This window comes from Aotus nancymaae, unplaced genomic scaffold (genome assembly GCF_030222135.1).
Source record: "Aotus nancymaae isolate 86718 unplaced genomic scaffold, 86718_ANA_hifiasm-v0.15.2.pri h1tg000016l, whole genome shotgun sequence".
Lineage (NCBI taxonomy): Eukaryota > Metazoa > Chordata > Mammalia > Primates > Aotidae > Aotus > Aotus nancymaae.
Window position 1 is genome coordinate 73046849 of NW_026988428.1, and position 24389 is coordinate 73071237.

At 44.6% G+C, this 24389-nt stretch overlaps 2 protein-coding genes and 1 pseudogene across 7 annotated transcripts in view; 2 read left to right on the top strand and 1 right to left on the bottom strand.

Moving 5' to 3' along the window:
• The window catches only part of KLRF2 (killer cell lectin like receptor F2), a 96416-nt gene that overhangs the window by 23704 nt on the left and 48323 nt on the right, over window positions 1-24389 (top strand). The window contains exon 1 of one of the 6 annotated variants that reach the window (XM_064377638.1): window positions 413-649. The exons of the other annotated variants lie outside the window; for them this stretch is intronic. The gene's annotated coding sequence lies outside the window, so the exon portion shown is untranslated. Of the gene's footprint in view, window positions 1-412; window positions 650-24389 lie in introns of those variants that run through there. 6 annotated transcript variants of the gene reach the window in all.
• On the top strand, window positions 2461-5244 carry LOC135275224 (putative POM121-like protein 1; annotated as a pseudogene).
• On the bottom strand, window positions 5241-18333 carry LOC105734268 (trafficking protein particle complex subunit 10-like). The gene is made up of 2 exons (XM_064376664.1): window positions 16808-18333; window positions 5241-5335 (listed from the first exon to the last, which is right to left on the bottom strand). The coding sequence occupies exons 1-2, from the start codon at window positions 18312-18314 to the stop codon at window positions 5241-5243; spliced, it is 1602 nt and encodes a 533-aa protein (XP_064232734.1). The 5' UTR covers window positions 18315-18333.

A 24389-nucleotide genomic window follows, 5' to 3' on the forward strand; every position in this document is an offset into this window, starting at 1 on the left:
GAGATAGTACTACAGTATCACTAAAATTAACAAAACTGACAGTACCAAATGTTGGTGAGGATGTGGAGCAACTGGAACTCTGATACGTTGTGATGAGAGTGTAAAATTTTGTAAGATTTTGGAAAACTGATAAGCAGTTTCTTATAGATGTACATCAGTCCTGTATCCCAGGAATTCCATTCTTACTCAAAAGAATTGAAAACATATGTCCACAAAAAGACTTGTGTAAGAGTGTTCATAGCAGCTTTATTGGAAAAAGTCCAAAAGTGGAAACAACCCAAATGTCCATTAACAGAATAGGTATTTTAGAATGATTATATATCATATAATGGAATACTACTGAGCAATAAAAAAGAATGAACTACTGATACACACAACTGATGCTCCCACAAGCAGCGATTCTCCACGCTCAGCTCTTCCAGCCGCCGCTCCAGCTCGTCGACGCTCTGGCGCTGGGTGTGGACAAGGCTCTGCTGGTTCTTTTTGGTTCTATTTCTTTTTTATTTTGACGGAGTCTCGTTCTGTTGCCAGGCTGGAGTGCAATGGCACGACCTCAGCTCACTGTAACCTCTGCGTCCCAGGTTCAAGCGATTCTTCTGACTCAGCCTCCCGAGTAGCTGAGACTACAGGCGCGTGCCACCACTACCAGGTAATTTTCGTATTTTCAGTAGAGACGGGGTTTCATCGTGTTGGCCAGGATGGTCTCAATCTCTTGACCTCGTGATCCACCCACCTAGGTCTCCCAAAGTGTCGGGATTACAGGCGTGAGTCACAGCGCTCGGCGAGGCTCTGCTGGTTCTGCACGATGGCCCTGAGCTCCTTGAGGTGGAGCCCGGCGCACCAGATTCTCCGGCAGCCTCTCCAAGGCGCCCACCCGCCGCCTGTGCCCTGCGTGCGCCTGGGCGGGTGACGGGGAGCGTGAGGGAGCGGGATCCTGGCAGCCCAGCGTTCGGCTAGCTTCCTTCTTCCCCGGACCTAGCTTCCCTCCCGCCGCTGGCGCCGCCTCACGGCCACCCTGACCTTCACACACCCACCGCGGGGCGGTGCCATGACCCAGGGCAGCCCCTCCTGTCTTGGCGTTCAGAGGAGGCTCTTACTCGCCAGGTATAGAGAAGAGGGAGAAAGCGAGCAAGACGTTCGGGTGTGGGAGGGAAGCAGCATAAATGCAGGGAACTGTAGAAGGATGGTGAATCTGACTGGCGAGACGCAAAAGTGAGTGAGTGAGTGAGTGAGTGAAAAGGAAGCAGCGATACTGGGAAGGTGCGGTCGGGCCGGTAGGAGAAGAGAAGCAGATAAGAAAGAAAGAGAAGGGGAGAGGCTGGCAGAGAGGAAGCAGAAAAAGTGAAGGTGAGGCAAAGGGAGAGAGAAATGTGCTGGAGGAGAGGAAGGTGTGAGACCCTGAAGTGGCGAATTCTTTTCCCTGGCCCAGCCCTTCCAGAGGTTGGGGTCCATCTAGAGACCTGTTGGGGTCCATCTAGAGACCTGTTTGATGAATCTCAAAAATATTTAGGCGGGACGTGGTGGGGGTCATACCTGCAATCCCAACACTTTTGGAGGCAGAAACAGAAAGGTTGCTCGAGTTCAGGAGTCCGAGACCAGCCTCGGCAATAAGGTGAAACCCCGGCTCTACAAAAAAATACAAAACATTGGCCGGGCGTGGTCCCCACACTTGTAGTCTGAGCTATCTGGTCGACTGTGCACCCCTCTCCGCCCGCCTCGGTTGTCCCCCGCCCCCCATTGCCAGCAGGTGCCTCGCGCGTGTACATCGACCCCTCTTCCGCTCCTGCCAGCAGGTGCCTTTTGCGCATACCTCGCCGCCCTGATCCCTTAACGTCCCGGGTCCTTTGTGCTCGCCTCTCTCTCCAGTACCTATTTCGCGCGCCCGGCCCGGACCCCCATTTTCCTGCCCTTGCCAGCAAGTGCCTTGTGCACGTGTCTTGCCACGCCAATCCGTTAAGATTCCGAGCCCTTTATGCTCGCCTCTCCCTCCAGTACCTAGTGCGCGCACCGCTCCCTACCCCGCCCCCGATCCCGCAGTTGCCAGTAGGTGCCTTGTGCCCGTACCTTGCCGCGCCAATCCGTTAAGGTCCCAGGTCCTTAGTGCGCGCGCCTCTCCCTACAGTACCTCATGCGCGCGCCACCCCTTCCGTTGCCATCAGGTGCCTTGCGCGCGAACCTTGCCGGCCAAACCGTTAAGGTCTGGCGTCCTTTGTGTGCGCGCCTCTCCTTCCAGTACCTATCAGGCACCCTCTCTACCCCCGCGCCCTCCCCCGCCACCATTGCCCGCAGGTGCCTCGCACTCATATTGTGTCCGCCGACTCCGCATTGCCAGCGGGTGCCTGGCGCGCATACCTTGTCCCGGGAATCCTGTAAGGTCGCACCTCCGGTGCGGATCTGTCACCTGCAGATCACTGATTGTGACTCTCATCTGTCGATGTCACAACCGCTCAGATTTGAATGATGCGTTTCCTGGCAACAGGAGAATGTTCTCTTAGCCTTCGGCCGAGTTGGCAGCAGACAAGAGGACGCTCAGAGCCCAGCTCTCGAGAGTTCAAGGGTCTGAAAATACCCCACTGCTCCCAGGAGCGGTTACCTGGACACTCTGTGCCCCTTATCCCTGTCCCGGTCCCGTCCCGGGGCCGAGGACCGGCCAGTAGGACTCAGGTGCCTTGAGCCTGCTGCCCGCATCCCTCAGTTCATTTTCCTTGTGGGACCTCTCCGTTGCTCCTGCCCCTGGACGGAGTGGCAAGCCATCCTACGAGTACCCAGACACACGGAATCAGCCTGGTGTCGAAAGAACTCCAAGGTTTTCTGTATCCTACAAGCCCTGTGTTCCGTTCTGGCGATCCTGCCTTCAATTTGAGGCACAGGTACCGCAGCAAGCCAGTGCTGTGTGGTCGCAATAGCAGAATGTCCTGCAGCTCAGCGAGTGCACTGAGCCTAAGGACTCTTAGTGAGGCACTGGAGCAGGTAGTCACCGTTTCGGGGCCCACAACACCCAGCTGTGCCCCACGTTCCTATCCAGAGAAGATCATGTCGAGGGCCCTCAAGGTGAGTGGGACAGGGATGCCTGTGCAGGACAAGGACCCCAGAGCCCAAGAGAAGCCTGATGATCAGAAAGGGGGCCCTGAGGGCACCAGGGATGCACGGTCTGCATTTAGGCCGCTGCGGGACAATGGAGGCCTCTCTCCCTTCGTGCCCAGGCCTGGGCCCCTGCACAGAGACCTCCATACCCAGAGGTCAGAAATCCCATCTGATAAGAAATACCAGCCCTCCGGGATGAGCTGCTGCACCCAACGAAATGCCATCTCCAGCTCCTACAGCTCCACGGGAGGTTTCCCGTGGCTAAAGAGGAGGAAGGGGCCAGCCTCATCCCACTGCCAGCTGCCCCTCACGTCTTCAAAGACAGTGAGTGAGGTCAGCCCTCCGGCTGTCTCTCGGGGTCAGACCCAGTGTGAAAAGGCGGCAGATTCAGCACCTGGGGAGAAACCGGCCCCCAGGAGTGGCTCCCAGACATCTCAGGCCTCTAGGCCTCCTAGACGAAAGTTCCCTCTGCTGCCACGCAGGCAAGGGGAGCCTCTGATGCTGTCACCTCCCTTACAGCTGGGGTTCCGGGTCACTGCTGAAGACCTGGACCTGGAGAAAAAGGTGGCGTTGCTGTGCATTGACAGTGCACTGCGGGGTGAGGCCAAGGGCATCATTGAGTGCAGAGCCTCACTGCTTTCCCACGCTTTGGCCTCACCTGCAACAGGGACGTCTTCTTTGCCTTCTGTCCCTAAAGCACCCAGCAGGGATGCACAGCAGGAGAGATGCAAGTCCCAAGACCGCCGGGACCCCGTGGCCCTCCTACCATCTGCTGCAGGGTCCCCCTCTAGACCTCCTGTGTCTGGGAGGAAGCGCAAGTCAGCAGGCCCCTTGGTCTCCTCCTCAGACCCCCTTCCTGCCACCTCTGCACACTCCCGGGACTCAGCCCAGGTCACCTCGCTGATTCCTGCCCGCTTCCCAGCTGCAAGCAGCACCTTGAAGCGGGCTCGTCCATCTTCAGATCTAGCTGCTTCAGCTGCAGCCCAGGCCTCATCTTCTGCTCCAAGACAGCCAGCCCAGGGCCCCAGCACAGCCTCAGGAAAGGACACCACCACCCTGGCCGGACAGAGGGTCAGTGGTCCCAGCCCAGGACTGAAACTTCCCATTACCGCTGCAGCCACCACCCAGCCCAAACCTGTGGTCCTTCATGGGCAGCAGCAGGGAACCCGCGGCTTGAAGCGGGCTCGTTCATCTTCAGATCTAGCTGCTTCAGCTGCAGCCCAGGCCTCATCTTCTGCTCCAAGACAGCCAGCCCAGGGCCCCAGCACAGCCTCCGGAAAGGACACCACCACCCTGGCCGGACAGAGGGTCAGTGGTCCCAGCCCAGGACTGAAACTTCCCATTACCGCTGCAGCCACCACCCAGCCCAAACCTGTGGTCCTTCATGGGCAGCAGCAGGGAACCCGCGGCTTGAAGCGGGCTCGTTCATCTTCAGATCTAGCTGCTTCAGCTGCAGCCCAGGCCTCATCTTCTGCTCCAAGACAGCCAGCCCAGGGCCCCAGCGCAGCCTCCGGAAAGGACACCACCACCCTGGCCGGACAGAGGGTCAGTGGTCCCAGCCCAGGACTGAAACTTCCCGTTACCGCTGCAGCCACCACCCAGCCCAAACCTGTGGTCCTTCATGGGCAGCAGCAGGGAACCCGCGGCTTGAAGCGGGCTCGTTCATCTTCAGATCTAGCTGCTTCAGCTGCAGCCCAGGCCTCATCTTCTGCTCCAAGACAGCCAGCCCAGGGCCCCAGCACAGCCTCCGGAAAGGACACCACCACCCTGGCCGGACAGAGGGTCAGTGGTCCCAGCCCAGGACTGAAACTTCCCATTACCGCTGCAGCCACCACCCAGCCCAAACCTGTGGTCCTTCATGGGCAGCAGCAGGGAACCCGCGGCTTGAAGCGGGCTCGTTCATCTTCAGATCTAGCTGCTTCAGCTGCAGCCCAGGCCTCATCTTCTGCTCCAGGACAGCCAGCCCAGGGCCCCACAGCACACTCAGCTGCAGGGGTTTCCTTACCTACCACGTCCACCTCGAGCCCCCCCACCAAAAGAAAGTCAGCCTGGGCTGCAGGCCCGGCTGGGACCCTACCTCACCCAACTTCTACCTCTCCCCATGATGCACATGCTGCCTTCTCACGCTGTGGCTTGGCCAAAGCTAGGCGGCTCCGCTAAACACTTGGAAGCAGGACCCTGGCCCCCTCGATGTTGGTGGTTTCTGTAACATAAATGGGGCTGCAGCAGCAAAGTGGCAAAGAGAAAGGCCCTGAGAACCACAAGGCAATGCAACGTGAGGGGGCCTGAAAATGAGGCCCCCCACCAAAGGCAGAGCACCCCCATGGTGACTAGGGGACCCAGCACCAGGAGCAACTCTGTTGGGTGACGCTTTTGTCTTTACTTTCCATCATATCCCTGGGGGGCCATTTTAAGAGACACCCCAAATTGCAAGGCGGAGACCCAGTGCCACTGCAAACAAGGCAGGCTTCAGGTGCAAGTCTGGGCCAGCCTCTGACCCTAGCAACCCCACTTCCCACGTGAGCATAGCAAGGAGGCCTTTAAGGTTATTTATTATTTAATCCTAAACCCATCTCTATAATGTTCGTTTATTGGTTTGAGACAGCAGTTGCTGAATCAGATGAAGAAAATAAGCTTTTATTTTTTGTTGAAAGTGCTTATCAGGAAACACTTAAAGAAACCCATTATAAAATGCAAACCTTGACTGAACCCTCAGCTGGGTAAATAAAAAAGTAGTTACACCTGTAAAAACAACCTTGGGGAAATTTGAATATGAAGTAGTTATCCCACTTTCGTGGAATTGTTGTTAATTTTTCTTAGGTGTGGTGATAGTACTGTGGTTTTGATGGAGAAGTCCTTGTTCTTAGGAGATGCATGCTAAAGTACTTGGAGGTAAAGTGTCACTATGTCTGAAACTTAATTCCAAATGATTCAGCAAACAGAAAATGCAGATATCCAACTCACAGCTTATATCCAAAGTGTATGCAGCAAAAATGGACAAATTTGAGGAAAGATACAGAAAATTCAATAATTAGAGTCAGAAACTTTATTGCACCAATTTCAATAATGGGTAGCACAATCAGACAGAAGATTAACAAGGGAATAAAAGACTTGAACAATATTATTTGTGTATTGTCGCATAGTTTGTGAAAACTCAACCTAACAGACATCTGTAGAACCCTTTATCAACAATACAATACACATCCTTCTCAAGCACATCTGGATTATTCTCTAGCACAAAACATGTACTAGGCCATAAAACAAGCCAAAACACATTTAAAACGATTAACATCCTTTGAATTATAGTCTCTGGCCATGATGGAATGAAATTAGAAATCAGAAATTAGAAAACAGAAGGAAATTTGGAAAATTCACAAATATGTAGAAATTAAACAACATACTCCTAAATCATGAGTGAGTCAAATCTCAAGGAAAACTAGAAAATACTTTGAGATGAATGAACACAAAAATGCAACATACTAAAATTTATGGAATGCAGCACAGAATGCTTAGAGGAGAATTTATAGCTGTAAAATACCTGTATGAAAAAAGAAATAGAATCTCAAAACAATAACATAACCTTCTACTTATACCTAGAAAAAAATTCACAGTTAACAACATATTCAATGACTAAACATTGAAATAATTCTCCTTAAGATCAGAAACAAGTCAAGGATGTCTGCTCTTGACACTTTTATTCAATATTGTACTGGAGGTTCTAGTTAGGGAAATTAAGCAAGAAAAAGGAATAAAAGGCATCCAAATTGGAAAGAAAGAAGTGAAAATGTCTCTATTCACAGTGACATAATCTTAAATATAGAAAATCCTAAGGTATCCTCTCCCACCACTGCCACACACATGTGCAAATTATTAAACTAGGAAATGAATTCAGCAAGGATGTAGATATAAGATCAATATATAAAAAAACTTTATTTCGATACCCTAGCAGCATCCAACAATAAAAAAAAGAAAATAACTTCGTTTATAATGACACCAAGTAGAACACCTATTTAGGAAGAAATTTAACAAAGGTAGTATAAATGTTGTACATTGAAAAACTACAAAACATAATTGAAAGAAATCAAAGATCTAAATAAATGAAAAGACATCTTGTGCTCATGGATTGGAAGGCTTAGTATTGTTAAGATGGCAACATTCCACAGATACACAGTTTCAAAATAGTCTCTATAAAAATTCCAGCAGCCTTTTTTGCAGAAATTGGCAAGCTGATCTTCAAATTCATATGGAAATTTCAAGAGACCCAGAATAGCTAAAACAATCTTGAAGAGGGGGAATAAATTTGGAGGACTCATGCACACCAATTTCAAAACCTACTACCGGGCAACAGTAATCAAGATAGTATGTTACTAGTATAAGGATAGATGTATACACCAGAAGTGAGAATCTAGAAATAGACTCTTACATATTTGATCAATTGACAAGAGTGTCCAAATAATTCAATAGGGAAAGAATAACATTTTCAACAAATGGTGCTAGGACAACTGGATATTCACTTGCAGATGTGCGAAGTTGGACTCTTCACAACATATACAAAAATTAACCCCCAAAAATTGGCTTATGCAAAGTATTCACGACTAGGACATCAAAAGCACTAGGACATCAAAATAGACAAATGGGACTTAGTTGAACTAAAAAGCTTCTGCACAGCAAAATAAATAATTGGCCAGGCGTGATGGTCCAGTACTTTGGGAGGCTAAGGTGGGCAAACAACTTGAGGTCAGGAGTTCAAGACCAGCCTGAACAACATGGCAGAACTCTGTCTCTACTAAAAATGCAAAAATTAGCTGGGTGTGGTGGCAGAAGCCTGTAATTCTAGCTACTTGGGAGGCTGAGGCACGAGAATCACTTGAACCTGGGAGGTGAAGGTTGTAGTGAGCCTAGATCATGCCACTGCACTCCAGCCTAGGTGACAGAGAGCCTCTGTCTCCAAAAAAAAAATCCACAGAATGAACAGACAATCTGCAGAATGTGAATGTGAATAAATATTTGCAAACCACACATCCGACAAGGGACTAATATCCAGAATTTACTAGGAACTGAAACAACTCAATAACAACAACAAAAGATCCTCTCACAAATAACCTCATTACAAAGTGGTCCAAAGGGGCAAGCATAACCATGGCAACCCTGAGCTGGTTGTGAGAAGCTCCAGGCCCCTTGCTGGTATATGAAATATCAAATTTCAAGCACAACAAGTCACAAATCCAGGATCTGATTGAGATATAGTATCCACTGCATGTGTGCAGCCTTTTGAGGTACTAGAAAAAAATTGCAATTACTGTAGAATTACAGATCCTGAACTTCTGGCCATGAGCATAGCAGCAGCTCCATCCAAAGCTCCCTTATCTACTCCAGTGGTGGGAAAACATTACTGCAACTAATTTAGAAAAGCTGCTGACCTGCTACAGTGAGCTCCCTCACTGCTGCCTTCCACTTTGCCACACCTGCCACTCTCAGGCACTTCAGCTGCTCAGAAACCCCAAAAGTCATCTCTCAATATTGTTAGTTTCAGAACATCCATACCCAACATCAATCCAGCAGAGCCAAAAGTAACAAGTGGAGTTGAGGTGGTAGATAAATTTGCATACATGGCTAAATGAGGGAGAAGACAATAAAATTTGAGCTGATTTCATGAGTACATTTGGAATACATTAACGTGGATCCCAGGAGGTTATCATTGACCAATATGTAAGCATCATAAAATACTTTAAAATGACTACGTACAAGAACATAAAATGAAACACCACATGTTCTCACTCGTAAGTGGCAGTTAAACAATGAGAACACATGGACACAGGGAGGGGAACATCACACACTGGGGCTGGTTGGGGGGCTAGGGGAGGGATAGCATTAGGAGAAATACCTAATGTAGATGACAGAGTGATGGATGCAGCAAACAACCATGGCACATATATACTTATGTAACAAACCTGCATGTTTGCACATGTACCCCAGAACTTATAATAAAAAAAGACTCCGTAATAAAAATTTAATACATTTCCCTCTTCACTATAGTTTTATTTCATAAGGGGTGGATTTTCTTGGGAATTTAGTTTGCCAGGAGATTTAGAGCTATTTCAATTGTCAGGTGACATGACTTTGTAGACTTTTTTTTTTAAATAGAGAATAGTGAAATACAAGTCACCTGGGTGAATATAATTGAGGCTATCAGGAGTTTTGATGGCTAAAGAGAATATTTGTTAAATTCAGTTTTATTCTTTTTGCTCATGTGTAAAAATTTTAAAACATGCTTTAATTGATTCTTTATTTAAATTTATGTTTTTAAAAAGACTTTCATTGGTCAAGCATCCTGCAAATATATATCAAAGGCTCTCTATTTGCAGAGAAATGCATATACATGAAGGCACAAAGCATGGAACATAGTATTGCCCACAAAGGTGGCAACCTACTTGAATAAATAATAGTGTGCACTTTAAACAGTTAAGAAACAGTACCAACATGAAATACTATAAAATTGCACTTAGAGGGGGAGGATGGATGAAAATTGCTGTTGTCAATAATTATCTAATATGTGGAAAGTGTATTGGGAAAACCAGGAGCTTTGAAGACAGGACTAGGCTGGAATATGAATTCAGTTAATTTCTAGCTGTGTGATATTGGGTAATGTACTTAACCTCTCTGAGCCTTAGTTTCCTCATCTCTAAAATAAAGTTAATAACACATAATTCACAAAGTAGTGTAAAAATTAAACCAGATAATATATGTGAAGAATATAGCATAGTACCTGGCATGGAGCAGGAATTCAGTAAATGTTAGTTTCCCTTTCCCTTTACTATGGGAGATTATGGGATATCAAAGAAAATGGCCCTACAGTCCACAAACTTACAGTCTAATTAGGAAGATGAGACAATGCCTCTAGAGATGAAAAATACATATGTCCATATGAAAAATACATACAGTGTATTGAATTATCATGTGTACCCCAAAATATGTACCTCTGTTATGTATCAACAGAAAAATAAAATTTAAAAAATGAAAATGCATAAGGCAATAGTGAAAAGTGGCAACTAAGCAGGCAATAGGTTCCATAGGACTCAGAAGGAGAGAGGATTTTAAACGGATATGATAAAAGGAGATTTTCCAGGATGTGATGGAATTTGGGTGGCATATACATAGAGATAAAGAGTGTTTTCTCTTTCTCTTATATGGTTATATTCACCACACTTCTGACACCAGATGTGTGGAGGTTGCCCCCCAGTACCAATTCTCCAGCAGCACAGTCTCTGGTGGACCAGGTGGGGATCCTCTAATCAATTCAATTCTGACACTATCTACCTGGCTAGATGGTTGAGTCCGCAGATTAAAGATTCGGTTCCAGAAGACTATCCGCCCCCACATCAGATGCCAGTGGCAAGTACAGATAGTGAGTGACCTGTGTTTTGACTTGATATATAAATCCCACAACCTCTATGTTGTGTTCAATTAATTTGTTAGAGCAGTTCGCAGAACTCAGGGAAATACTTATGTTTAACAATTTAAAGCATATTGCAAAAGATACAGAGGAACAGCCAGATGGAAGAGATGCATAGGGCGAGGTAGGGGGAAGGGTTGTAGAGCTTCCACACCCTCTCAGGTGTCGCTGCCCTCCGGGGACCTTTATGAGTTCAGCTATCTGGAAGCTCTCCAAATATTGCCTTTTTGGGCTTTTATGGAGGCTTCATTAGACGGGCATTTTTGATTATATCATTGGCCATTGGTGATCAACTCAACCTTCAGCTACTCTGGCCTCCCTAGAGGTTGAAGGGTGAGACTGAAAGTTTCAACCCTCTGATCACATGGTTGGTTTCCCTAACCTGCCACAGCAATGCACTTGACTTTTCTGAATACTCTTAAAATGCATGATGATTTGCTCAAAGATTTATCCTGTACCTAGCTGTCTCCAAAGATGTCGGAAGAACCTCACAAACGCCTATGGAAAGAAAAATTATCTTAAAATAATTTTGAATAGAAATTTCCAAGTTCCCTATTATCCTATGGATATTTATAAAAAATAAAGCTTTAGTCGTCTGTGGGGCTTAATACCTAGGGGATGGGTTGATAGGTGCAGCAAACCACCATGGCACACGTTTACCTATTCAAAAACCTTTATGTCCTGCACATGTATTCCAGAAATTAAAATAAAATAAACTTTTTAAATCGTTAGTAGTCAAGAAAGACCTTTGAATATCCTCAAATGGTTTGTCACGTTGGGGGCAAAATCAATTGTACCTTACTCAGTAACTCCTGTAGGAGGGGCTTAGTTGTTATTTGTTTATGACTTCACACAAAGTTAATACATTATTTTAAAATGGAAATATTTAATAATAATAACATTTATTTCATAGAGTTATTGTATGGATAAAATGAAATGAAACACATAAAGAATTTAGCAGAGTGCCAAGCACATAATAAACATTCATTAAATGTTAGTAATCATTATTATTATCAAAATAGGTTAGTCTTTATTATCATAGCTATCACAAGATGGGATTTACACATTTCTGCTAAGATAGTCCCATAATGAAAATAAGACCACATTTTACTTTGATCATGATTTACATGATAGTTAAAAATTTATCCTACAAATCTTTTTTGAGTGCCTCCTTTGTTGCTAAAGTGGGCACAGAGTATCCAAGGATAAATAAGACCTGTTTCTTGCCCTCCAGAATCTTGCAGTCAATTGGGAGACACTTACAGAGATATAATTGAAATCCAGAAGAATAAACATTGTAGCAGAATGCAGAGGAGAGAACAATTAAATCAGTTTAAGAGGTTCGAAGGAAGAGAAAAGGTGATTATTTAATTGATCCTTATTATGAGAATGAAATTGTGTCAGAAAATGGAAAGGCATTTTTGGGCTGGGTAAATACTGTGGAAGAATTGTGTAAAACTTGTGTCAGAAAAGAAAGGGCATTTCAGCCTGGGTAAATATCATATGTAGAGAAGTTAAAGTGTAAAAAATGTGCTCTATTAGGGCACAAGTATACCTCTGATTTTTGTTTTTGTTATTTTGGTATTTAGAGCCTTAGTTGTATCGTTAGAAATACATGTGACAGATAGGGAATGCATGGATTATGAGGGAGTTCAAATGAATGATACAGTTTAAAAATTGGTGTTTTGGAAATTGTGGTAAGGACAGTTGACATGAGATCTACTCTCTTAACAGATTTTTATGTGTACAATGTGCTATTGTTAACTACAGGCACAATTTGTCCAGCATTTATCTAGAAGTTATTCATCCTATGTAACTGAAAATTTACACCCATTGGTTGGCAACTCCCCATTTTCCCCTTTCCCTGGCCTCAGATACCACCATTCTACTCACTATTTCTATGAGTTTGACTTTTTAGATACCTCATATAAGTGGAACCATGCAGCACTTATCTGTCCTTCTGTGACTGCCTAATTTCACTTAGTATAATGTCCTCCAGGTTTATTCATGTTGTCACATATGGCAGGAGTTCCTTCTTTTTGAGGCTAAATAATATTCCATTGTGTGTGTGTGTGTGTGTGTGTGTGTGTGTGTATGTGTGTGTGTATACCATATTTTCTTTATCCATTCACCTATCAATGGACATGTAGGTTGTTTTCATATCTGGCTATTTTGAGTAACCCTTCAGTGAATAAGGAGGTGTAGATACCTGTTTAAAATCCTGTTTTCTATTCTTTCAAATATATATCAAGAGTGGGATCTTGTTGTAATTCTAGAATTTGAGTTCATATTAAATGGAAAGAATAAGTTTTAAAATGAAAGAGTTATTGGATTAGATCTGTGTTTTCAAAAGAAACATGGTGGGCAGTATAGAGGATAAGTTGGAGGTAGGCAAGATAGAAAACAGGAAGACCATTCAGGGTGTGCTTTTAATAGACTAATCAGGAAAGGATGATAATCTAAACCATAGAAGTAAGAGTAGTAACAAAGAGCAAGGGATGTTGACTAATTAGGAATAAGAGACAAGGGAAAATACTTCAGGGGAACTCACAGCATCCTAACTGAGCAGTAGTGAAATGGTGCTATCATAGATCAGAGATGCTAGAAGAAAATATGATTTAAGAGAAAATATGTTATTAGACAGGCATGGCCAATTACTGTAACAGACAATCTGAAAAGTTCAATGGCTTGACAAAGTAGAATTATGTCTTACTTGTTTAAGTCCAATTAGTAAAGAAGGAATATTCAGCTCCACACAGTCATGAGAGACCCAGGCATCTTCCACCTACAGTCCAGCCATGCCTTAGAGCCACACATTTCTGTTGGATTCTTAACATCCAGCAAGCAACATGGAAGTAGAGAATGGAAGGTAAATGTAAATTTTGGTGGCCAGACACAGAAATGATGTACATAACTTCTATCAACACTTTATTACCCAAACCATCACCTGGCCACACCTAATTTTGCAAGGAAGGCTGGGAAATGGACATAACCAGGAAAAAGAAGAAAAAAATGATTTGTTAAAAAAAATAATAATAAATTTGGTTTTTGACATAGGGTATCTAAGGGAAGAATTCCAGAAAGCAAGTGAACCTCTGGAAATTAAAGAAATAGAAAAAGCAGATAACGAAAGGGAATTCTCTATATAGTCTCGCCCAAGTCTGAATGACTTTGTTTTTCTTAAAATGTGAAGTAGAAATACTAGCTCTCACTATTGCCCAGTACTACAGAAACCAAACTAAGACATTTCTAAGTTTCTTAGTGTGAGACACAAACTTGCCTGTACAAACCTAAAGAATGGACTTAGGAAGCCAGAGAACAGCGAAAGTGAGAATTTTAATGAGAACAGTGAAAGTGAGACTTTTTAAATGAGAACAGTGAAAGTGAGACTTTTAATGAGAACAGCGAAAGTGAGACTTTTAATGGTTTTACAAGATTGGGTGTTTGATAGGCAGACACACCCAGTGTGGTTTTAACAAGCAATTTGTCCCCTACTGCCCAGGTCCCTTCCCCTGTTCCTTATAGGATGAGTACTATAAGGTTACAATTTTCCCAGCCTATTGACTGTTGGGTAGGGTCTTCAGATGTTTTTCTAGGGTTGTTTTGCTGCATTTTGTTGCAGGCTACAATGTATTACAATCCTAGTTAGTTTCGGGGCTCTTGATTACCTGACTTATGACCTAAGTAGCTGGGGAGGCTGATAAGTACAGACAAAGCAAGCTATTTGCAAACTAGTAAACTTTTATTTTAGGATAAACTTTTTTGGTTTGGGCGAGGGCAACTACAGTCAACAAGCAGGCTTTGGCTATCCAAGCAACAGCCTAGTATATCCTGTTTTTTGTTTTTTTTTTCTGTAGTTTTCTGACCTAAGCTGATTGAAGGCACTTTGTCTTGGAAATGAAACATTGTATACATTATTTCCTTCAATTCCCTCCTCTTTTTCTTTTTACCCCTACTGGCCCCATTTCCACATTTATTTTTGTGTCCTTTGGTTCTTAAATTTATTAGGCACTCCTCTAGGGACATCTATTGAGTTAATATAGATGTTGGGATTACAAGAATTTGTTAGATTTCTCCAACTTTGGTGGGCATGTGAATTTTCAGGGATTTTATGGAATACCAAGGTGAATGGAATGGCCAATTGAACTAAGGCACAAGTCCCAATCCAGTTTTATGGTAACAGGTCAAGGAAGTTCTTCTTCCCACAATACCACCAGACATTAGCCTGGGGTATATGAAGAGCTGGGTATTTGCCTTTGTTTGACTCACCAGCCACATTTAGGATGTGGGTACAAGTTGAGAGTTTTCCCACCGGCCTATTGGAGCAAGAGGAGTGGTTCATATTCCCTGTGGAGATCAAGGGGATTTTTAGGGTCTGACCTTTGCAAGGTGGGAAAGAGCAATAATAGACTTTTGCAGGTTTTATTTCCCCATGTGTCCCTGTCCTGTTATAGACCCAACATCCAGCATATTCCTTTGGGATTGGTATCCCATTCAAGGGGAAACAGAACTACCTGTGTCTGAGGCCGCCCAGCTGAGCATGCATAACAGTTGTCCTTATTAAGAGCTTGTACCAAAAATTTGATCCATTCAACCCAGGCACTTACATCCCCATATCCAGTCTTAATTTCTAAAGTTTGCCTCAAGTTAGTTAGCGTAATTATTTTTACTTTCTTAGTGTCATCGTCTGGTGGATTAAAGGAAGTAGTGGGACCGGGAGTTATAGTAACCCTGGTGGGCTTGGGGAGGAGTTGGTAACTAGCCTAAAAGCTAACTGTCCTATGGGATTCCTTCCTGAGCTGTCTATTCCTAATTCATACCTCCAAGGTTCCTGGTTTAGAGTAGCTGAGTTGTTTATGGTAATTAATATGGAATTGCATTCTAAATTTCTACAGTTAGGTGTCATGGGGCCCTTATATTTTGTTATTTAAGGGTTTGTTTTTGGAAGAAGACTCACCCAGCCTTGATATTGAGTGGTCCACCAGACCTGATTCCAGCCAGCACAGAGCTTATCTGAGAGGGCCCAATAATGATGTGTTTTAGGATGCAGATATTTGTTGTCTCATGACAACTAGTTTTAGTTCCCTAAATTCCCACAAAGTAAGACTTGGCAGGCATGAAATTTTATAGTTTGGTTGGATGGAGGTCTTAGTTACGTTGACTGTTAGTTTGATTGGATATTCCCTACTTTCCACCTCTAATACTGGGGCCTAGCCAATACTTATGTCTCTTTTCATGCCTTGTATTAGGATTAATCCTAACAATATTTACCCCCAGTGACAGGGGCTGCTCATAGCTTCCTCTTAGGTTTTCCTTAGAGTTAGCTTTAAGCCTTCCTCAGGTGATTTATACACTCCCCATCTACCCTTTTCCCTTCCTTCTGGGGGTTCTTTTACCAGTCTGTGACTGGAGTGTCATGTGTCCACCCCTGTTCAGCTGTTCATATGGCTGTTACAGTGATTAGGAGTACATGATGGGGACCTTCCCAGCTTGGGTAGAGCTTGTCTTCTTTTTAAGTCTTAATTAGCACCGATTTGCTAGGCTGGAAGTGGTGAACTTGAACTTAAGAGGCAGGGTTTGAGTTAGAAGTTCTTTTAACCTAAGGCATGACAAGGTGGAGGATATGGCCAGTATATTATTTCTTCAGAATTGTTTTTTGGTTTCCACAGTAGGAAGGTCAATAGTCCCGCCTAAATACAGGAATGCTTTGAAATGGCCTAAACCTAGGAAGTTTTCCCTCAGTAGTCTGCTTTCTAACTACCTTTGTGTTTATTCTCTGGCAGGTTACGTAACCTCCTCACACTTATTTAGCAAGGGTATAAATCCCTATACACTGATAATTCTTGACTATTTCATCACACGTGGCCTGGGGACCCCAGTGACTTCTCTTATGCAGTATGGACATTAGTTCTCTTATTATGGGTTTGCTTATTATTTTTCTTTTCTTTTTTTTTTTTTTTTTTTAAGAATCTACATGTCAATTTACTCATCATTATACTTCCTTAGAATTCTTTAAGTAAACTTAGTTACAAAAATTTAGATGTTTAATTAAATAAAAGAACCTCAAAGACCAATACTAGTTATTAAGAGTAACAAGCAGAAAAGCTCTCCACTGGTTTTCAGAAGAAACTGAAAAACAAAATGATGAGGATGGAGGAAAAATTAGCCGGGCATGGTGGAAGGTGCCTGTAATCCCAGCTACTTGGGAGGCTGAGGCAGGAGAATTGCTGGAACCCGGGAGACGGAGGTTGCAGTAAGCCGAGATCGCACCATCGCACTCCAGCCCGGGCGACAGAGCAAGACTCTGTATGTAAAACTCTGCCAGATCTTTTCCAACAAACTTAGCAGATCGAATCCTCCCAATGCTTGTATACATTTCAATGGTAGCATGAGACAAATCTAAGTAGTGTTTCTCAAAAGCTTCCACTGATGATAACGCCTCTTTCAATTTCTTATAAGGACTCTGAGCTGTGTTGGCTGTTTCTGGCCGCTCAGCTCCCAAACCTGCCGAAAGGTCCACCGTCCTGTTGAGATCTTCTGAGTTCGGTCCTTTCTCTGACACAAGTCCACACAGATAGCCCAAGGACTTTAACTTTTCTGTGGCATAGCTCCACAGCCCCACTGTGTGGGCAATGTTTGAGTCGATCTGTGCCCGGTCACAGCAGCCTTCTATCCTCTGCAACACCTCCAGACAGCTCAGAAACACCCAGCAGTCCAGAGCACCAGGCGGGACGGAGACTTCTAAGAGCTTCAGTTCCTGCACACAGTTGTGCAGCAGCTCTAGGGCGTGCTGGGCCACCTCCCACGGCCTCTGCAGGAAGAGCAGCAGGGTGCACTGGCGAGAGAACAGGTAACTGCGCAGATCTAACAGGGTGGCTTCTCGCCTCTGGATCGATTCCCGCTTCTCCATATCTATGGGCTTTCGGAGGACCAATCCGTTCCAGCTCTTCACTGGCTGGCAGAAAAAAGTCAGCCAGTTGGCACCATCCCCGGCCCCGAAGTTGACGACATACTGAGAGAAGAGGGCGTCCAGCTCGTCGTACTGCGCCAGGGCATCCTCGAACTGCTGCAGCATCTCGAAAACAAAGGCAAGCTCCTCCTGAACCATGAAATATTCACAAAAGCTCCAGCCTGGCTCAGTCCTCTTCTCCCTCAAGGTTCTCATGTCATCCTCAAACTTGCCTAGGTTTTTGGTAAAAGACATAAGCAGCAGTGTCCTGAGTTTGGTCAGGAAGGCATTCCAGGATTCCTGAGTTCGAGAAGAGTCCTTCAAGGGGTCGGAGAGCACAACACACCTGTCACTCTGTTTATTACAAAAATCATTTCTTATTTTGTCCACAATAGAGGTTCGGGGAAGGATGTTGGTTTTGTTTTTTTTCTTGGCATCATTTTCAACTATCACTATTAACCAGTCCACAGAGCTGTGAGCCTTCAGAACATTCTGCCACTTGGTGAGGTCATCTTTTACTGTAGCTTTATACACTTCAGTATCACAGCACTCTGTCCAGTAAATATGGAGGAAAGGAAACGTGAGCAGAGCTTTGTTTCCTTCTTTGGGCAACAGCTCCTCTTTGAACTGAACAAAGTTAGACTCTAGGTGAATCATCTTGGGAGCCCAGCCATAGGACCTTCTCCATTCCATCGGTTCTCTTGGAAGCTGCTGAGAGAGCGTTGGATAAACAGAGGTAAATAAATTCTGATCTCCAGCACAGGTGACGATGGGCTTGTTCTCCATGGTGTAGATCACCGGCGGCAGCGGCTCCTCAGAGGCGTCCATGGGCGTCCGGCGTCACCGGCCCGGCCCCCCGCGCCCCATGGGCAGCCCCGAGGCCGCGCCGGGCCCAGCGCGAGCCCGAGCCTGAGCGGCGCTGCCCGCCCGGCCGCGCGAGGCAGCTCTGGAGCCGGTAGCGCCACCGCTGCCGCCCGCTGCCGCCAGCCGCAGCCACCTGCTTATTATTTTTCTTTCACTAGGGAGCACCCACCTCCCATCCTCAGTTTGAGTGGCCCCTATCTTGCCCAGCTTTTCCTCCTCCTCTTTAGAAAATTGGGGTTTTAATACCACCTTAGGGATGTTTGGGATTAGGCTAAAGAATTTACTAACTTTTTCCTCCAGGGAGGCTTGCTTAGCAGCTTTATCCACAAGCCTGTTTCCTACAGCTTCTATAGTGTTTCTTTTGATGGCCATTTACATGAACTATGGCATCTCAGCTGGAAGAAGGAGGTTTTTTTTTTTAAACTTGTTTGACCAGTTTCCCATGTACCAACTCTATACACCTGCTATTTATTAGGTCCTGCTTTGCCCAGATTTTTCCAAAGGTGCGTATTACTCCATAGGCATGTTTGGAATTAGTATATGTAGTGTCTTCCTGGCCTTCTAGGAGCTTTATGGCCTGGTTAATAGCACATAATTTACAGGTTAGGGCTGACCAGTTACTGAGTAATTTACCTGTTTTACATAAGGATTGTTTGTTTTTACTAATGACAGCAGAGCATAACCATTGTGTTTTTTACCATCTATCACGTGGGATGACCCATCCACAAACTGCCTGATTCCATTATGTAGTGAAGTTTCTTTAAGGTTTGATCTAACTTTAGTTTGATATTCTATGATATTTAAACAGTTATAGTTTGATGACTTTTTATTCTCCTCTCCTTTCCATAAGAAACTGGATGGATTTAGGTTAGGCACCTCTCCAGGGCCCACTGACCCCAGGAGGAATTTGGGGAGGCAAGGGACTGACCAGCTGGCCTCCCAGGGTGCCCTTGACCAGGCCCTGCTGGGTCTGACTCTGGGCCAAGAACTGCTGGTTTAAAGAGCTGCCAGCCTGTGCCACCTTCCCAGATGGGCTTTCTTACCAGCAAAGGCATCACTGGATCCACCCTCCCTTCCTCTTTCTTTGCTTCAAAGGCACCGTCCATCTCCCTGGCAGGCTGAGAGCTGTACTGTTTGTGTTCCACACCACCTCTGCTGTTAGCCCAGCAACTGCAAAGCGTCTCTGGTCTATCCAGCTCTGGGAGGGGACTCTGGCTTTTTCTCCTTTTCAGTGGCAAGGATCGTCCCCCAGCCCAGCCTGGCTCTGAGATACAGAACTTCCATACATCCCACCTCAAAGCATCTTGGTGGACTTCTCCCCAGCATGATCTCTCTACTTCAGTGATTGCAAACTGGCATCCTCTTTTGCCTGTATTGGGTTTTTAAGTTTGTTGAACTGATCACCAGCATTTAAAAATTCTATTTTACATAAAAAGTGAGAATGCTGGCCTCTGACAAAGCAGACAATCTGGCAACACAAGGCAGGCACTGTAAGAACAGCTGAGCAGCCGTAGCCTCTTTTTTAACATGGTGCACCCTCTTCAGTTAGCCACAGCCCTCACCCAGCCCTGCAGTCCTCTTCATCATTTGCTGGTCCTGTAGATTTGAGTTTACAGCCCTAGTTCTGATCTTCCTTTTGTATCCCCCAGCCCTTCTGCAACTTGACTTCCAGCTGCCCCTGGTGGACTTACAGCCTCTCAGTAAAACAACAACAAACCTTAATGGTCATCTTATCCATTTATCCTTCCATAACCTGAACCCTTTCTACCACCTCCTGACAAATAGCCATCTAGTCTTTGCTGTAGGCAACCCACTACACCTCCAGTGGCCTGATCCTAAACTCTCCTCCACATGCCTTTCTCACTTGCGTACCCCAGTTCCTGGGCTCTGTCCTTCCTCAGCGGCCACACTGCATCCTTTCCCTGCACCTCCTTGTTGCTTGAGACTCTAGAACCTTCCCCCAGCCTTGCCAACCTCCTCATGCTTTTACCTGGTTACCCCCAATCCATCTGCAAAGACAGACAGCTCTGCCAAAACGACAGAGATTCAGCAGCAACCTTTATCAACAGCTTTTCCCAGCCAGCTCCTATACACAGCTGTGGAGCCAGCTCTCCCCTGCCCTCACAGTCAGTGGCACAACTCTTTCTTTCTCTCTCTGGCCCTCTACATTGGCCGTCTCCTCCCTTTCTCTTTCCAATTTTCTTTTTTACTTTTTTTCTCTTTTTCCCTTTCCAAGTTTCTCCCTTTTCTTATGAAAACCTTCTGAACGTCCCTCAGTAATTCCTTAATCAGTTTATCAGTTTTTCATTCTATCCATTAATTTTTTGAAGATTTTTAGTAATATTAGGCCAGCTTTTAGTCACAAAATTAACCTTTGAAAGGCCTTGCCTTACTGGGCCCTCTGGATTTAATCCCGAATATTTTCTTATTTGATACTTGAGCCTCTGCAGAAACACAGATGGAGTCTCCTCTTCCTCTTGTTGGATCTCAAATGCTTTTGAGACATTTTCTGTCCCAGGAGTGCACTCTTCAATTCCTCTTATTATTAGTGTCCCCTTAGGTCCTGCATTTGGGCCCAATTTTGGGGGTTATTGTTGTCCCAGCTGGTATTTGCACTAGGGAATTTCTGCTCGGTTGACAAAACTCCTTGCCCAGGAGGATGGTGTCTCTCCCAAATGGTCATGGCTGCCCTTCTAATTATTCCCCTCTCTTCCCCAGTCAACAGAATATTCATGATTGACATTATCTTAGCCCAAGTATAAAAATTAGGTCCTAAAAATTGATCTAGCCGCTCTGATAAACTGAGGGAATTTTCCAAGAGTGGCCTCATTTCTCTTTTAAAATTCCTAACCTCAGTACTTGTTAGAGGCTCACTTACAAATCCAACTTCTCCCTGTCCCACAGGGACTTCTCTAAGAGGGTACCTGTTAAACATCTGCTGTTTAGAAGGAATAGCGAAATTTTCAATGTCTTTCTTACATTGTTCTAATTATTTCCTCAAGTTTGGATAAGGATTTAGGGGAGCAGTGGGTTTAGCTTCTTCATGATCCCCAGATTCCTCTTCCTCTGATCTTCCTGTTGCCCTCTGATCTTCCTGTCCCCTACTTTGTGAGATGTATGGGAGGGCAAGCTTGTTAGGGGATCCCAGGATTTTCACTGGGCTAGGGCTCTTTACTATGGTCTTACTCTTCCTTTTTAAGAGGGAACCTGGGAGTTAATTCACTAATCCAACAAAGAGCATAACTCATCTCCTCTTGTGAAAATGGGGTTTTATTATTCACACAGAGCATTCAAGCTTGGCACACCCAATCCTCATCCGAGCCAAACTTAGGCCAAAAGACCGAAGGCTGACAAATGGACTCTTTGGGCCAGATAAAGCAACAATACCTTATCATCTTTTGCTTTTCCTTGCCCCTGGTTTGAGGATTATCCCTTCAAACCTGCAACATTCTCCTCAATGGACTATCTGGGAGAATGTCACAGGGGGTCTTTTTAGTTCCCTCTTTCCTTTGTTCCCTAGGCCTAGAATTCCTGTTTCCCATTTTCTGTTTGTTAGTCTCTGTGTCTGAGCTTTACCATGTGTACTTAATTCCCTCCCCTGACAGGAGATTTCTTGCACACCCCTTGTCCTCCGACAATGCCCAACCACCAAGGCAATACTTACAGTCCTATTTGCCTAAATAGGCTCATGCATGAGGTTGCCTGTTTGCCATGGTGCCTGCTTTTCTCCCTGTGTCACTTCCATTGTCTCATGAATAACAGTTTCAGGTTTGTCTATGGCGTTTGTGGGGAGCCGGGACATCCAGACAGAGAGATCCACATAAATCAAGTGAGATGCATCCCCCCTCTCAGTCAGAGTTTCACTCCAGGCACGCACAGAGATCCCTGTACAGACCATCAGGTTATAAGAAACAAACTCATCTGTCCAAACCCAAAATTGACATAGAGACCCAGAGAACAGTGAAAGGGAGACTTTAATGATGGTCTTGCAAGACTGGGTGTTTGATAGGCAGGCACACCCAGCACAGTTTTAGCAAACAGTTTGTCAGGTCTCTCCCCCAGTTCCTTATAGGTTGAGCACTATGGGGTTACAATTTTCCCAGAGGTCACCTATTGATTGTTGGGTAGGGGTTTCAGATTTTTTTTTGGGTGGGGTAATGTCTTGCTGCATTTTATTGCAGCCCACAATGCATTGCAATCCTAGTTAGTTCGGGGGCTCTTCATGTATTTGACTTACAACCTAAGTATCTGGGCAGGCTGATAAAAACAGACAAAGAGTGCTATTTTGCAGGCTAGTAAACTTCCATTTTAGACTAAACTTCTTTGGTTTGGGTGAGGTCAACTAAAGCTGACAAGCAGGCATTGGCTACCCAAGCAGGACCTAGTATATCCTTTTTTTCCCTATAGTTTGCTGACCTAAGCCAATTTAAGGCACTTTGTCTGGAAATGGACTACTGCATACTTTATTTTCCTCACTTAGTCACAGATAATATTTAATGTAAACCAATGAAAGACCATGATTTTATGTGCAGATGATCTAAAACTTTGACAGCTTTGAATTGAGATTCCATTGGCCAAGAATTTTATTGAAGGGTTATGCCACCAAAGTGAACATAAAACTGTAGAAGCCAGAAGTCATAACATCTGAAGGGTCAACTTTTTATTTCTACCAATAAGTCATATCTATATTATTTTGGTACCTACTGCTTAAAAGAAGAGACAGCTAAAAGCTACCAATATATAGATAGAAAGATGGGGGAGAGAGAAAGAGAGAGAGAGAGAGAGAGAGAGAGAGAGAGATATTTGGGGGAGGAGGGGTGTCTGGGCATTTATTGCTATATATTTTCCTCTAGACACTGCTTTAAATGTGTCCCAGAGATTCTGGTACATTGTGTCTTCGTTCTCGTTGGTTTTGAAGAACATCTTTATTTCTGCATTCATTTCATCGTTTATCCAGTCAACATTCAAGAGTCAGTTGTTCAGTTTCCATGAAGCTGTGCAGTTCTGAATTAATTTCTGAATTCTGAGTTCTAACCTGATTGCACTGTGGTCTGAGAGACTGTTTGTTATGATTTCCGTTATTTTGCATTTGCTGAGGAGTGATTTACTTCCAATTATGTGGTCAATTTTAGAGTAGTTGTGATGTGGTGCTGTTAAGAATATATATTCTGTGGATTTGGGGTGGAGAGTTCTGTAAATGTCTATTAGGTTTGCTTGGTCCAGGTCTGAATTCAAGTTCTGGATATCCTTGTTAATTTTCTGTCTCATTGATTTGTCTAATATTGACAATGGGGTGTTAAAGTCTCCCACTATTATTGTGTGGGAGTCTAAGTCTCTTTGTAAGTCATTAAGAACTTGCTTTATGTATCTGGGTGCTCCTATATTGGGTGCATATATATTTAGGATCCTTAGCTCTTCTTGTTGCATTGATCCTTTTACCATTATGTAATGTCCTTCTTTGCCTCTTTTGATCTTTGTTGGTTTAAAGTCTATTTCATCAGAGATGAGAATTGCAACTCCTGCTTTTTTTTGCTCTCCATTTGCTTGGTAAATCTTCCTCCATCCCTTTATTTTGAGCCTTTGTGTATCCTTGCATGTGAGATGCATTTCCTGGATACAGCACACCGATGGGTTTTGGCTTTTTATCCAATTTGCCAGTCTATGTCTTTTGACTGGGGCACTTAACCCATTTACATTTAGGGTTAATATTGTTATGTGTGAATTTGATCCTGCCATTTTGATGGTAGCCGGCTGTTTTGCCCATTAGTTGATGCAGTTTCTTCATTGTGTCACTGCTCTTTACCATTTGGTATGTTTTTGGAGTGGCTGATACTGGTTGTTTCTTTCTATGTTTAGTGTCTCTTTCAGGAGCTCTTGCAAAGCAGGCCTGGTGGTGACGAAATCTCTGAGTGCTTGCTTGTTCATAAAGGATTTTATTTTTCCTTCACTTATGAAGCTTACTTTGGCTGGATATGAAATTCTGGGTTGAAAGTTCTTTTCTTTAAGGATGTTGAATATTGGCCTCCACTCTCTTCTGGT